At 34.1% G+C, this 17,360-nt stretch overlaps 1 protein-coding gene across 11 annotated transcripts in view; it reads left to right on the plus strand.

The window, feature by feature from the left end:
* Window positions 1-17,360, plus strand: part of LOC105251703 (pleckstrin homology domain-containing family G member 5) — a 116,182-nt gene that overhangs the window by 61,541 nt on the left and 37,281 nt on the right. Inside the window, exon 1 of one of the 11 annotated variants that reach the window (XM_025413631.1) lies at window positions 5,283-7,382. The exons of the other annotated variants lie outside the window; for them this stretch is intronic. Within the exon in view, the coding sequence (XP_025269416.1) occupies window positions 7,338-7,382 (45 nt within the window). The 5' untranslated portion in view covers window positions 5,283-7,337. Of the gene's footprint in view, window positions 1-5,282; window positions 7,383-17,360 lie in introns of those variants that run through there. 11 annotated transcript variants of the gene reach the window in all.

Raw genomic sequence — 17,360 nt, forward strand, 5'->3', positions numbered from 1 at the left:
TTCTTTTAATGATTAAATTTTAATTTCCGAGATTCTCATTTTTCTTTGTCATTTAATTTTAAAAAAGAAATAAAAATATTGATTAAGAAATAACGATCTAATTTACAATTTTTTTTTTAGAAAGTTTAATTTATCAGTGAATTTAAATGTGAAATATCGAAATTTGAAACTTATCAATAATGTCTGCGATAAATCTTCAATAATAATAAAAAGAGGTAAAACGGTTATATTAATAGTTCAAAATGCATATAAATTATATTAAATGAGATGTATTTCTGTCATAAATTTTACTTGTACTATTATGTTGCGTAAAATACCTCGATTGAACTGCGAGCTAACAAATGAAAAAGTACAATACTCGAGTAATTCTTTCTGTATTGGGGAATTTGATCCTTTCGCATAGATACTGGATGAAAATTCGTACTGGAAACTGGGATTTGCGCGGGAGAATGTAATTAATTCTCGTCAAGTGAATATTTAGGAGCGCGAGCGGCATTTCACGTGACATTTCGCGACAATGGGGGAAACGCTCACGTCCTACCACCTGGGGACGCTGTTTTAATGATCGACTTTCAATAGAAGGTTCTTCAATGATATTGAAATTGACATTCGTCCATTGACAGCCTGCCATGATGGTCGTTCATTTAGACAGAAGTGATTTTTCGTTCAGAAGTACGCACTTTGAAAAAACTTTTTCGAAGTCTGTTGCTGTTTTTCAAAAATCTGTTTCAAAGAAAAAATCCATCACACATTACTAATTTGTATTGGTATTAGATTTTCCTGAATGAAAGACTTAAAATACTTTTGAAATGTTTTAACACGAATGGCTGCAAAAATCTATGATTCATCGCGGTGCGATTATACAGTTTTTTTTTGTCCAGAAAGAGGAACGGGAGATGCGACGGGAGCTGTATGTTTATAAACATTAAAGAAGAAGTTCTTTCATTATAGAAGTTCTTTCATTATAGACGATGACTCGTAAATTCCCAGCGAAAAGGGTGAATTAAAAGATCATTCTTATCGTGTGCAAAAAACAGTTCTTTAAGGATACATTTTCTTCTCTTTAATCGTTTCTATGTTTGAACAGTTAATAGCATGAAAAAGCAAAACATCACAAACTGACATAAATGGGTTACATCGAATCATTGTAAAGATGAAATCCGCGATTTACCGCACACGAGGTTTAAATTCCTGATACATATATTTAATTCCATATTATATAAAAATTATTTATTTAATTAAATATATAAAAATAATATATAAAATATAATATATAAAAGTTATTTTTTTTAATTAAATATTTAATTCTATAATATATAAAAATTAAAAAATTATATCAACAGAACGCATTGTTCACATTTTCTGAGATATTTTAATTGAAAAATCCAATTATATATTTTTAATTAACTTCATTATATTACGCAGGATATTGATAATGTAAAAAAATTAAGAGATAAAAGAAATTAATGTGTCCATCGGAATGGGTGAAACAAATTTACTAGCGAGTATAATTAATTTGCTTGGATCTTAATTTTTATTTTAGCGTAATGAGCAAGTAGAAAAAAAAATCTTGTACATTATTGTGTTATAATTTGATACAAAGAGAAATTTGATACATCATTTGTGAGGCGCAATATATATATATATATATATATATATATAATATTTTCTCTCTTTAAAATACAAAATATTACATAAATTACAAAATAAAATGGTGTCCATTATAATAGAAATAAAAAGATCGATATGACAGTTTTAGACCACATATATATGAGAAAAATCATAAAGAAGAAAAACTACTGTGTACAAATCGATTTATAATTAAGAACTTATGCACACACATTTTGATTCGCAGCCTTTCTATTATGCTGACCCATTTCCGTCAGACTCGTGAAACAGAGAAACAGTTAAATTGGTAATGGAGGATCCATAACAGGTCTGTGTAATATGATAGGAATTTCACCATTTGCGAAAGTCAGATCGCGAATTCCTGACATTCAACCGAGAATTTTCGGTGCGGGTAAGCATTCGTCCCGATGTCTCGCGAAACTGAAATTCCAAATGCATGTCGGCTTCTTCGCAACACTCGTCAGGCACGTTCGGAATTTCGTTTATGCATGCACATGATCATTTTTTATACAAGTCACGCCATTACTCTCGTGTCAAGCGACAGCTTAATTAGGTCTCGGACTACTTCCAATTGATTTTATGGATCCGAGACGCGCGTGCTTTAAGGTGTCCTTCGTAAGTTTCGTGCATTGTCTCTAGATGAGGATACTTATCGAGATTGTAGCGGCTTTCGAATAAACTTCTCGCACTCTCTAATAGCATTTCGGTTATTTCGTGCGAAAGAATCAGCGTAGTACGGTCACATGTGTCAAATGCTTTAAAGACGATATTTTGTAATTAATCGTTTAAAAATATAATTAAATATATTTCAGGTTTTATTTTTTAAGCTCTTGGAATTGAGATTGCAAAATATGTTTTCTTTGATAAAATATTTGGGAAATTAGTTTTAAAATATTACATTATATAAAATAATTGATGTGAAATTTTTTATTAAATTTTTTATTATATTTTAATTAAAACCGACAATATATGTAGATTGCGTGTCAAGCTTTCGATGGGGCATTTTAGCACCCTTGTCCTAAAATCGTCATTTCTTTCCATAGGATAAAGCACAAGAATATAATGTTTGAAGACGTGACCATTTCCAACAGTAACATCTTAGCTCTTCAATTAAATTTCACATAGAAATTGTGCCGATGCAACTTCCACCGCCGAATCTTGCTCGGTGACCTAAATTCAAGCGCTCACACGCTCGATTAATTAGTCTCCACGAGTGATACCCTTCTCTCCTACGACAATATCTGAAACACGAGTTCTACAATCATATTTTGAGTTTTGAATTTCAAATTACATTGCACTCGAAAAGCGCGCCATTTCCATTTTTCTTCGTTTTTCCTTTTTTTAAATAATTGTTTTACATTTGCTGAAAAATCGTTACCTTTTTCTATTTTATATATTTATGAAAATATACAAAACAAAAGGAAAAAAATAGAGAGATTTAATACATATATTTTATACAATATCAAATTATTTTAAATAAACACATTCATACATTTTTTCAAGCAAAAATTGTTCTCTGTAATCTCATTAAAATGAATTACATGTTTTTATTTCGAATATTTTAATAGAATAGCAGAGGGATTTGTTATGACGTTTATATAACGCATTTGACGGTTTAAAACATAATGCTAGGTAATATAATCGGATAAATGCTATTACATTGATATAATGAGATGGGAATATTCATAATATCCATAGCGTGTGTCTTATGTTTTCCGAGAATTTGATAAATATTCCATATAATAGAAGCCATAGATACCACATTGTATTTTAATTTTATTATAATCTGAAGATTATCTTGTTTTACTTTGGTTTATTGTTAGATGTGAAATGCTGTCAATTTAAATTTATACATTCATAATTATTAAATATTTAAATATAATTTGTTTAAATCTTAATTTTATGAATAGAAATCGTTTTAAATTTTTACTGCAAAGAAAAATCAATTTTAAATTAGTACAGAAATCTGCAAATGAAATGATTTTAGAAAGACATCTTATGAATAAACCGTATTAGACCCGATGTAATTGTTTGATATTATGGTATATTTTGTCCATCGCTGTAACGTCAAGATAGAGCCAAAGTTTCCCGCAAATCCGTGCCAAAATCGTTTAATCGTACCTTGCTCTGTTTGCAATTGATCCTATCGATGCCTTCAGGGTAGGTCAGAATGTCCTTTGTGGTGTCCAATACTGCGAATGCTTCGCATTGTCTCATTAAAATGAAGGAATATTTAGATTGCACAATTAATTTCTATTCGCTAGTACATGTCTATCATATTTTTGCAAATGAAGATAAAACTTAAACAAAAGTTTTCAATCTGAAAAATCCATCTTCAAATTATCTATAAATTTAAAAATAAGAGATGATACAAAATACGTGTGTATGTGTGTGTGTGTGTGTATATATTTAATTTTTTAAAAATAATTTTAACGTTAGTTTTTTTACAGTTTTTATAGACTCGAAATGAATAAAATGATTAAAAGATAATTAAATTTAAGTGTATATATAATATATAAAATCATTGCCTAAGTAAAAAATCTATCTTTCTTGCGAGACTCGATTTTCCACACTTTGATCGCAATTATATCTCTGGTGTATCAGGCGTGTCTCTCATTTTGTAATCTAGTAATAAACTTCTTAATAGACACGATCGATTCGTTATGCAGATGCCGGGCATTACATCAGGCTGTCGTCGCAAATTAAAGAATGCTCTCTCATACTTTGAAGAAAACACGAAGAGTTGAAATGAGAAAGAGAAGTGATTAAGGGCAAACGAGCGTGTAATCAAGAAATATCACGCTATCGAAAAACGGATGATAATTACTGGCAAAACGTTCGATCGATTTCTCGGTGGGAAAGTCCGAGGGATCGCGCCAAGTTATTTCACCGGCGGCGAGCCTTGAAACGCCGATCGATCATTCGAAGGATAGCAACGCTACCTACCTCGCGAACCCTTCGAGATACGTGAACGCCCTTGGCCCGATTCGCGCCTTTAACAAACTCGAAAAAGCAACTCTCGGCTTTTCCCGTGGCCAGGCTCCCTCGAATCCTTACGCAATAAGAGCTCGGATTATCGAGAAATTACGCGCTGCACCGTGTGATTCAACCGGACCCGACGTGTACAAATCTCCTCCGCAGATTTTCGCCGATTAATCCGATTTCTGAACAGGCCGCGGAAGCTTACTTCCCGAGGAAATTTCAATTAAAGTTGTAACCGTTCGACTCGCCGTACCTGCTCACACCCGGTACAAGATCACGTGATCGCGAGCGAAATCAAGAATAGCGCGTTAATCCGGATTTCACTCTCGAACTTGCAGCAACGTCATGCACCTCCTAATCTAGCGTACCCGAGCAAAGTAATATCAACGATGGAATTATCTCGATGTCTACACATTTCCGAGTAGATTTTACTGAGATTAATGTAAAACAAATCCATGTAACTCATAACGAAGATAGAGCTTGAATGCCAATCATTTCCGAGATCTCTCGAATATCGAATCCAAACAGAAGAAAAAACAAAATACGACAAAGTAATCAAGACGCAATAATTTTGAATATATCGTCAATATATTGTCATATATTGACATTTCATCGGCGATAATTTTTTTTTTTAATTAATACGATTAAAATATAAAATCACAGATAAAGTTACTTGCAGGGAAATAAAATTGAAATTATAATCACATAATATGTGATGTACTCGATCGATTCGAATATTGTAACAATTATAATGACTTAATTAAGTGCGAGGCATCCAAGAGGAGAAATCGCACGAAAACAAAACTGTAAGTAATGTACGTGGGAAATGAGGCGTGCTGAAAGTTCGCTACAAGTGAAAACGCGTGAAGAAGCCTAAGAAGCCTGCTCGTTGACAGCCGTGTCGATAACCTCGGAAATCGATCCACCTGCCGTGATCGCGATACCTGTTCCCTCACGTACGTTTAATGTAACCTTCCATTTATGTGAGACACGGAACGTGACATCTCATAGAAACGAGCATGAGGAATACGTGCTCTCGCTCGAGTTAGCTGGCCATAATCTTCGAAACGTGAACTTTGACGTGAAAGATGAAAAGTTTTTCCGTGGAATATTTGCTCAACCGAAACGCATTTTGAAAATCTACAGCTTGCGCTACTCTTTTGCCATGGAACGGCTGCGTTATTATAATCTTATCGCGCGAGGAGTCTAGGAATAAAACGTCCTTTCGAAAGAGCATTATCAGCTATTAAAACTTTGGAAATTCTGCGTGAGATTTGGGGGAAAAGTAAATTTGAAATTTACATTTCCAGTTTTTTTATGTTAATTATCAAGTTTTAATGAAGATTTCACCAAGGACCGAGGTATCTCCGATTTGTTATTTCAGTAATTATACGAACTTCGCGCAAGGGTACGCAAAATGGAATCTTGGAAGCGGGACGCTAAAAAACGAGAGCCTCTAAAAGCGGATCGATGAGAGGGACGTTGGTTGAGAAACATACCGCGTTTCCGCTATCTGCACTAGCAGAGACACCGTATTTTTAAAGCCAACGAGAGATGCGTTTATTTGGAGTCGTGACAAGGAATTTAAAATTGAAATTGCTCGGAAGCGACGCGTTACCGTCGGCACAATCAGCTTAATCGTCCCAGGAGGAGGACTCCATTTCTTTACGCATTCGCATAATTTAGCGGAGCTTAAAAACATTCTTTCCGACAAACGTCTCGGAGAGCGTCTTGAAGAAATAATAAAAGATAAAAGTGTTGAAAAATTCCGCAGCGGAGAGTTTGCTAGAAGCCGGAGCGGTGTCGAGGAAACTTAATCGATGCGGCACGAAGCGCGAAGGAGAAAAGTACACGAATAGCTCGAGTCGCTTGTGACGCGCGGCGATATATACGTCGTTTCTCCCCGCGGAAGGACTACGGGGGTAGGTTGTAAAATTTACGACGAGGGAACAACACCGCGGCTGGAAATCGCCCCGGGAGGAAACGTGCGCCCGTAAAAATTGTACAGCGCGAAAGCTCGGAAGGGAGCACAAGTTACCAGGCACGCGGTACTCGCTTCTCTCTTCTAAAACGAGACCGCGCGCGGAGTAGGAAAGAAGAGAGAAGATCGATCGCCGTCGACCGGGAATCTCTCTCTCCGAATCGGTGCCCGACTAAGCGAGAGAGTGGAAGCGCCAGAGGAGGGCCCGACGGCGCGCAAGAGCGGCCTCGTACGCGGTCTCGTCCGCCGATTGAGCAGCGGGGGTGGTCGACCGGGTCACCCCGTGATCGCGTCGTGCGTCGAGCGCGGCAACGGGGGAAACGGGGGGCCCGGGAGGGAGTGCGGGCCCGGCAGGCCCGCCGGCGGGGGCGGCGACGAGGCCGAGACGAGCCCCAGCGGCGATCGCGCCCTCGCGGTGGGACCCGGTAGCACCACGGTGTCCGCATCCGCAGGGACCCCCTCTGGCCGCGGTACCCCGAGCCGACGGCCCAGCCGCGATCTAAGCCCCTCGAAGAAGCCGTCGGCGTCGTCGGCGACCGGCCAGCAGGATGCGGTGGCCAGCCACGGGGGCGGAGGTGGTGCCGGTACCGCGTCGTCGTCGTCGTCCGGTCAGGATTGGCGGAAGCTAGTCGGCAGCATAAGGCGCAAGGTGCGCCGCAAGACCGCTCACAATAGCTCGAGCATATCCGAGGCCGCTCTGCAGGAAACGACCAATCGTAATCAGGACGACTTCCTCAAGGCGGCCATGAGGATCTTCTTGGTGGTGTCGCCGCCGATGGGACGCGTTCAGGTAAACGTTCGCTACCTGTTCGCTACCTGTTCGCTTCTCTATCCAGCCCTTCCATCGTTAAACCCCCTTCATTTTTCCGAGAAAGTAACGTTCGATTCAAATGTACGCGCGCGATGGGAAAAGCAAATTTATACGCACTTTATTTCTTTGAAATTGATAAGCATTTTACCGCATAATTTGTGCTTCGCGAGAGAATTAATCGTATACGTATATATAGGTGAGCTTCTTTTTCCTTGGAAATTGCAATCTATATTCAACAAACAAAACATTCGAAAAAGAAACATTTCATGTTATCGAGGTAAAGAGACGCTTCGCAAAGTCTTCGCGTAATCATACAACTCGAATCCGGTCGGACGCTTTTACTTTATGAAAGGAACTGATAATTGCCTTACGAATCTAAGACGTAGAGACGATTTGCTCTTCTAAGGGACAATCCGGATTTATATGATAAAACGAGATATATATCTATCTCTCTTTCTACTGTCATTCTATTCAAAGTGTAATAAAGAAGATGTCATTATTTTCATTATTTTCCCTTCAATCTTCTCAACAATCGAAGCAATCTACCATCTTAGATCCCAGTTTTATCCGCGTTAATTAAAATATTTCTTTAATATATTCGTTGAAATATATATTTATTTCTACTAAATTATTACACGAATAAATATTTCTCTTTAATTCATTTATTAATATTAAGTATATTAGATTCTCTTCTCTATTAATTATCCTTTTTTTCTGACGCTACGTTTTACGTCATAATACGTCCCTCTCATTAGCTCGGTATAATTTAGATCTTAATTTCGATATATAATTTAAAGGTTATCGCGGAGTGTGTCTCCGATAGATGACAATAATTAATCCTTTAATACCTCGCAAGGAGTGATATCGCGCGGACCGAATATCCATTATAATCGCAATTACGCCAACCGAGAAGCGCATTATTTGTCAACGAGCCGCTTGAAACGAGGACACTCTGTCACTGATGAAACACGAAACAAATTATCTCTTTACGAAATATCCATGCGGCTAAAATACAGGACAGTTTCCGTTACGTTCCCAAGGGTCAGGGAACATTTTCGAAAAGATAGGGAAAAGAGGCAAAAGTCGGAAAATACAAAAAACACGCACGCAACAAATATCCATTATTTTATTACTAGAAAATATCGAAATAATCACTTGTCAAATCACTTATGCACATATCTTAGACACGCGTCTACTACTTCCCCTAGGCAGCATGTTGTCGACCCAGATTACGGAAATTCCATCGTAATATACCGTGGGACGATGTGTTATCTCGTTCGCCGCCTCGCACACTTGCTTCCGCCTGAATTTATCAATCAAACCATGCCTGAATACGCCCGAGCATCGATCGCTCCGGTTAGACAACACCATCGCGATTTCTAATCTACGCTTCGGCTATTCGGTTTCCTTTTTTTATCAGGTGCGGACAGATTCAGTCGCGGTACGCGCGATATAACTCGCCGACTAATCGATTATCGCATCGTTCGCACCGCTGTTCGACCTTTCGTCCGATGTAGCAGCTGTATCCGATGACCCGCTCTTCAACTATGCCATAACTGCGAGGATATTTGCGCGCGATCGTATTATCGCATAAGTAGGGATTAAAGATAATTAACGCGATCATTCTCATCCATATGAGCAACATTTGTTAACATTTGTAATATTGGAGATACCGATTATTTATTAGATATCGATTATGATACTCTCTCTTTCCACGAGAAAATAATTCCGAAATTTTCACAATATTTTTGTAGTATTTTTGTAGTAAACTTGAGAGAAATTACATTAAGCAAAAATGATAAATTACCGATTACGCGGACAATATATTCGTCTAGTGTATTGTTTTTGATTTTATAGCGAATTTATGCGATATTTTCTTTAGAGATAAAATACAAAACTTTTCTTTTCGAAATAAAACAACATGCGTATCGTTGTTTATACAACGATGTTGGTACATCGAATGATTTGTATAGTCGATCCCGATACAGAAAATACAAGGATGCCTTGTACAAAAAATTTTGTACATATCTCTGTGCTTGTTACGTTACTATTTCACTTACTTTAACAAGAATCTCTTTTGAAAATCAAACATTGCATTGCATCTTCGTAAAAGTCGTTATTTTTCCAAGAGATAACCCAGAGCAATTGTATTCGCATATTGTTTTTAATCGTCAACTATTACAATAAAATTTTGATAATGCAATTATTATTAATCCGTTAAATTTGAATTTTACAAATAAATTTTTTCAATCAATCTGAAAATTTAAACGTATAAACTTTAATTTTTTAATCCCGAATAAACTTTTTTCAAACGATATTTATTTTTTTTTCTTTGTTTTATAATCGAGCGCTTTTTTGAACGCTAGTGACAGTGACATTGCAGGTCAAAGATATCTTGCTGACCCAGATTTGGAAGTGTTAGATCGAACAACTATCACGTGATAACATGCATGGGACAAATTCAATGCGTTTCGGTTTGCTTTTTGTGTGCTTTTACATAAGAGAGAATTGGATCCCCATGGGCAGAAATGTATTCTTTTATCATGTGTTGAATTACTTGCGCCTTGTATATTTAATCGCGATCAAAATTTACGATGTGAAACAAATCTAATGTACGATTCCGGAAATAAAACCTGAAGAAGTGGGATAACGATAAATTTAAAGGCACGCAATATTTACTAAGAGTATTCTAGAATGTCAAACGTTTTACAAAAAATTATTATCATCGCTTTAATCTATGTAGCATGAGATGGCATGCGAGATGTAAAGTCACATGAGATTGTTACCAGCATTATTCACTTTTTAAATGATGTAAAAAATTATATCGCTATGCTAATATTAATATGCGCGTTTCAGTTTGCTAAGGTAATGAAATGAATATCTTACGATATAAAAAGTTGTCTTTTTCCTGCATATCACATCTTGTAAAAAGATCTCAAAATGTCATCGAAAATGGTGATATATCTGTGATATCGAGTGACCGTCTCATTTTCTACAGGATAATGTAAAAGAAAAATAGGGGAAAAAGAGATAAATCATTTCTTCGACCATGCGCATACGTTTAAATCGTGAATAATGCTTATTAAACACATTAATATAAAAACCGTAGGAAAAATCTGAAAAAATATTCTTTATTTTGTAGGATATTTTTTTATAATTTTATTAGTTTTTTAATCCATCATCTCGGAGAGATAAGCGTGTCACGCAAAGTATAATTTCCTAAAAATAAATAGCAGGGTATAATATTACTCGAAAATCGAAATAATCGCTAGCGTGAAACGCGCGAATAAAGCTATAAAATAAATCATCGTATTTTAATAATAAATATATAACTTTATTGTGCACCAAAGGTTATGAAACGATAATGAAAATTCCGGTGGCTTAGTTGTAATATGAAACTGCAAGAGAAGTACAATGGGGGAAGAGAGGTAAGGGGGAGGATATATCGGCCATCAAGTGGCCATCTTGCCTGACAGAAGGGAAGAGATGATATTTTACGAGAGATTGATGGGTGGTCGGAAATATAGCGGGTGTAAGTAAACGAGAGAGAGAGAGAGAGAGAGAAAAAAAGAGAGTAAGACGTAAATCGAAAGGGTTCTGATGGCACGTCGGTGTATATATCTGCGATTTCACTCACCTCGGTTATGAAGTCTCGAAAGCGAACGATGGCAGCGGATAATCTTTGGCGCGATGCCAGCTAGCCCAGCTAGGCTTAAACCACCCGGAGGTGGTTTTCTACTTTTCCGCACCGAGACCTTGCCTCTCCATCGAATCTTATCGACTTTAACAGTGCTTCTCAATTTCGAGAAATATATCGGCTTAAAGGTTCGACCATTTCCGATCTATTTGAGCCAAATTTTATCTTCCTGGGGAGTTGAAATTATTATCATCGCATGTTATCTATCCACGTGCAAAAAAAAAGTACAATCTTTTTTTCTTTTTAAACCTATAAATGTACTATAAATGTACGTGGAAATATCGAGAGATTAAAAGAAACAAATTTATAGCTCTAAAAATGCTTTTTCGTCAATTTTACAAAGTGAAACATTAAAAAATGATTCTTATACATAAATAACATCGCTTAGTTTACGAGACGCTATGCGACTGCGCATTCTAGAACGCTTCGTGATTCAAATTTCCTATTGCACGTTTAAAGTAGTTATAGCACATTCGAGGCAATAAACGATGACAAATCGCGATGGCGCGCTAATTAGTTTCTCAGAGTAATTACGATCACGTTTGGAGATATGACGAACAACTTAATGAAGCGCCAGTTTGCGTTTTGATATACAATTTTCCGATTATGAGATTAAATCGGGTCCTATCTAACAGAGTTAACAAGTTTCGTAGTTGCATACCTTCTCTTTGGACGTATTTGTGCTCTCGATAAGGCGTTGACGGAATAAAGCCTCGAGCTATACTTGCGTTAAGCTCCACTTATGCAATAGTTTTGCTTTCCTGTCGCGTCGCATCGGTTTAACTTTTCATAAAACATAGGTCGCGAGTGTCGTTGTGCACCTACAAATAAATATTTCAGAGAATAAGATAAAGCGTCCCCCTAATATAGGATGATTTTCTTAGATATGACGTAGAAAATAAAAACAAAAATAACTCAAAGATATTAAGTGGATTAAAATTTAGTAAAGTTTACGCTCAACTCTTCTCATTAATTATTAATTAAAATTAAACTATAATTAGCTTTGCTTCTTAATTTTTTTAAACTGCATTTACCGAGATATTTAATTTTGACTATTAAAATCACTACGCTATCTTAATTAAGAAAAAAAATTTTATTAAATTTTATTAAATTCTCCTTAACATGTCCTTTACGTGTACGATAGTTTTTCACATTTTCATCAACGAAATATGCACGATAGTTCATTTTCATCGACGAAAAAATTCCGTCTTGTCTTTATTTTAAAATTTACTAGCAAGCGCGGGACAAACTAATTTGATTCAAGTTGCGTGTATTTTCACTCGGTAGTCTGTAGTCGTAAAACATAAACCACTGCGGTCGAGGCATTTTGCAATGTGCCCGATTTCTCTAGATTTAGTACAGCTGGCACCGGAGAACCTTGAAATTACATTCCCGCTCGTGAAGACTATGCGCTAGATGAAGCTCGATATTGTTATACCGTTGGCTTAACGTTCTCGTCCAATACTGGAGAAACAGACGTTTAAACGGAAACACCGACGTGTGACATATGAAAGTACTCTGGACATTTCTCGATATGAATCAAGAATGTTTATAATGTCAGATGCAAATCATGCTAAAATGTCAAAGGACCATTAGAGCCGAGGACAATAACGCGATAATATTTGATTTGGTAAAAATTTGTCATTTATTTTATCGCTTCGAAACGAATTAAATAATCGTATTTGATTACGTTTCGATTTATGTTATTTATTATTGAAACTGTAATGGAGTATAAAAAATACATACATTGCAGAGAGTATAATTGCAAACTAAATAATAAGAGATTATTTCTGTTAGTCATATATATATATATATATATATATATATATATATATATATATATAAATCCATCGATATTCCAAAAAGTTATTTAAAATTTTCTGCAAACATTTCAATAGCTTTGGCTATCGAGTTTGAAAATTTAGCATGTGAGTAGGTTTGTCTATTGTGGTTTACTGAAGCATCGGACAGTCTTGGATGATATGAACTAGTTTATAGGTGGACGGGGAGTTCGGAGCAGTTAATGTTCTAATCGTGGTCCATTATTATCGAACAATGGCTCTGTCTGCGTACACATTAATAACGACATATAAAGAGAGATATAAAACATCTATAAATCGTATATTTCATATACGAGTTTATTATATTTTTAAATTTATTAGCGTCTCACGCATATATCTTTTAATAACATTTTTGCTGACGCAATCAAAAGTCATACATATATAAAAGTTATACGTCAATGAAAAAGTAGACATTTACTTAAAAATGATTTTATATAAAAAAAAATTGTTTTATTTTAATTATGAAAATATTTATAAAGCTGACAAGATAAAACGGGCGTACCAGAGGAATAAAATTTATGGATCTGAAGAGCACATGTTGAGACCCGAAAGCATTAATTTTAAAATCAAAGTGCTTGCGTCGCGAAATACCTGATACATTTACCGAAGAGTATTATATCTCATAAAATTACAAACCTGGATCAATTTACAAGGTGCATCACAATTTTAGGTGCTTTGTAATTTATATTCAATTACATATAATGCTGACCAAGAAAGCAGTAACTTACGATCTATGTACATGTAACGATATATATTATTACGGAGTTGTAACTATCTCTAATAGATCCTAGAAAAATCCTATTGGTTGAATAACCATTAGGTTTATTTTTTTTTATTTATTAATTTATTAAATCAAATTTTACTAAAGTTTATTAAAGGGAATTAGCTTTTTCACAGAGAGATACTCTTTCAAACATAGTAATAAATATACTAAAGTCTCTCACATTTTTTCTCGCGTATCTTCTCTCTAAACAAAAATATGTTTTCATTGAATAAATTACAATCTCTCAGAGTAGCAAAAACATCTCCATATGAAGAAAAAATTATAATTTATTCAAAGTTTATACGTATGTCTACATTAATAAACAAAAATATTTGTTTCACTAACAACCATTTCAAATAAAATTATATCATTATATGATACTCCTATTGTTAGCATATGTGATCATAGCATTCGTACGATAATCCTGCTTAACTTTGTAATAATTTTTTTTTTTTTTCGACATTGTTCTTACTGTAACATCGTCGGTGTATATAGTAAAGATGGAATTATATTCATCTCACGGGATTTCTTGCAATTGCCAACCGCACGTTTCTCCGCTTGCTTCATTATACGGATGTTCCGGCGAATTCAAGCGGATAAGTTGGAGCAAGAGAGAAGATCGAAGGTCCGTATTCGCGATCAAACTAAAGTTTTACATAGTATTATTCAGCTTGCTACACGGTATGAATGCATTTGCAACGTGACGGCATATTTGGCAAGCTTGTTAAATAGTTGGAGTAAAATCGTGACACGCGAATGTAGCCGTTCCGTTGCTTTTTCTGCCTTCTGTGCATCTTTGTAACAATTGCACGAAGATAAATGTTTAAAGACTTTGTTAAGTGAATTATCAAGTGCCACGACAAGCAGAAAGCAGAATTTTCGCGAAAATGTTTCAGTCATCCCTTTATATTCTGGAAATAAATGCAACACATGGATGAAGAAATTCTTGATAAGTGAAAATTAAAAAAACATAATAGATATAATATTACGTCGACACAAAAAATTATTTATTTCTCATTTTTTATTTGCTATTTAAATTATAATTATCTGTCGTTGATCAAGTCAAACTTAATAACATATCTGAAATATTATATTAATGTAGGCTCATATTTTTTAGATTAATAATTTAACAAATGTTTTAAATTTCAAACTAGTATTCATTACATTGAATTAGTTTCATGTGTGTATTTTGTAATATAATAGAAAATATAAACTATCAATTTCACTAGATATTTTAGTATTTTTGTTAATATTCATCTTAAATATTAATTCTTTATTAATTACACTAACTCAAATAAGCAAATTTACATATAGGTATATTTACATCTTTCTCTCTCTCTCTCTCTCTTTCTCAGATATACACATATATTTAGTTTAATTTTGTCAAATAATTTATTAGTTAAATTATAACTATATATTTATTAACTAAATTAAATTTGTGTTAATGTTTTAAAAGTTAAGAGAAATATACGAATATTATGTCTCAAAATAAAAAGCTTAACGTTGTCAAAATTTTTTTTTAATAAGTATCAAGTAATAAGTAATTTGAATAAGTAATTTGAATAAATTGAATAAGTAATTTGAATAAATAGTTTGTTGAATTTCGAATTTTGGTAAAATTGATATAACACTATAAGCTCATTTATGGGAAACTTTACGAGGAATAACCACCAAACTTTGGGTAATGTATCCGTTAAGTATGATAAATTAGCAATTACATATATATAGTCGCCAGAGACCATACCCTAATCACCAACAATGAATGTTATGAAATATTTATCGGTTATTACACAGCAACTATGTGAAGAAACAGATTATAAATAAAAGTTTTCCCTTGTTTCAGATAAATACATATGATAAAAACATATGGATTTATATTAACTTTTATTTTTTCAAAATATAAATATAAAAATGTAGTAAATATTCATTATATTTAATAGAATGCAAAAGTTTTATTTCATCTTTTGAGATGAATCCCTTTAATTGTTTTATCTCACTATATATATCAGTTAGATTCTGCATTTATGTGTGTGCAATAGCAACTGATCAAATGCTTAGCAATTATTTTTCGCAAGTCGAAGTTACTGCTATACTCATTAATCATAGATTTAATTGCTGTTCAACTAACATGCAGTTGTTAGATCGTAGATATAGTAACCATTTATCACATCTGCAGGCGTATAAAGCAGCATAATTTTAGTTTCATTCAACATATCGCTACACGATCATTGTCCTAGTTTTTGCTACTAAAACAGGGCACAATGTAATTTCCGTGTTTTAGCAACTACTAAAGCTTTCATTATTAAAGCATTTTTGTGTCGCATTTTCTCTTCGTTATGAAATGTAATCTTGCATTTTTTAATAGTTTATTTCGATACATTTTTCAATGAAATATTCCCTAAATTTTAAAAAATCGGTTATTTTATAAAATTTATATTATCAGATTTCAGAAAATTAATATTTTAACAAATGTCTATTAAACTAATATTAGCTTTTAACTGCAATTTATTAAATCACTCAGTTACTTAATAGAAATCTCGTTCGAATCTTAGGAATTTTAAAATAAGATTTGTAAAAAATATAATTTACTAGAGAGAGCAAAAAAGAATAAAAGAAATAAGGTGTGTTTAATAAAATTCTTGATAATATTATGTATATAATTTATGTAAATAGCTAGCAGAAAAAATTTTATAAATTTTATTAAAGAATGACTTGGCAATTTAAATCTACTCGAGCTGAATTTTATTTTAAATTCAAATTAAACGTTCTTCGTTCAATAATTTTTTTGCGGATGCTTTACTCTTTTACTTTTGCTCGTTACACGGTGATCGTACGTGTTGAACTTTCGATGACGCTCATTAAATCTTTCAATAAGTATTTTCGATCGAGGCACGTCAAAATGCGCATTTGAAGTTGAACAATGAAATTTTAGTAAAGTTCAGGGACATATCATCAAGTTTTGCAGAAAAAGCGAGGAGAATATTGCGACGCAATTTATTTTCTGTCGTCTCTTGCAAACATGCTGACTGTTCCCGAACTCACCGCAAATGATAGTTTGTCGAACAAATCTCATCGAGTTTACTATAGTCCTAGATAACATTGAACTTTTTTTATTTGAATTTAAATCAGAAAAAGACATCAACTTTCTGGCGGATATTAAATGAGATTATTCTAATATGTGATGCAGAAAAAATATAGAGACTTTACTTCAGATTTCTAAAAATTTCAAGTTTAATTGTCAGCGTAGTTAATATTTAATATATATATTGTATTTAATATTTTAATGTATATACACTTTCGGTTTCAAATTTTTAGCAAATTATGTTTCTATAAAAGAGAGAGAGAGAGAGAGAGAGAGAGAGAGAGAGAGAGAGAGAGAGAAACCTGCTATAAATTCGAAGCAGAATGCATTTATATGTGTATAACTTTTGATGAAATTTTCTAAAGTTCGCTTTTGCGGAGGATCTGAAGAGAATATTCCTCATGTGTTAAACTTTTGACGACGTTTATTAAGCGCTACCAAATGTCTTTGATTACAAGATATTGTTATAATTTACAAAAACGATTGTCATAAAATGACGTACCGAAAATTACTCTGGCTTATAATATATATATATCATTTCATTTTGTCGATATACGTCAATTGCAAGATAATA

The sequence above is a fragment of the Camponotus floridanus genome, unplaced genomic scaffold, assembly GCF_003227725.1.
Source record: "Camponotus floridanus strain SB8 unplaced genomic scaffold, Cflo_v7.5 scaffold7, whole genome shotgun sequence".
NCBI classification, from domain to species: Eukaryota; Metazoa; Arthropoda; class Insecta; order Hymenoptera; family Formicidae; genus Camponotus; species Camponotus floridanus.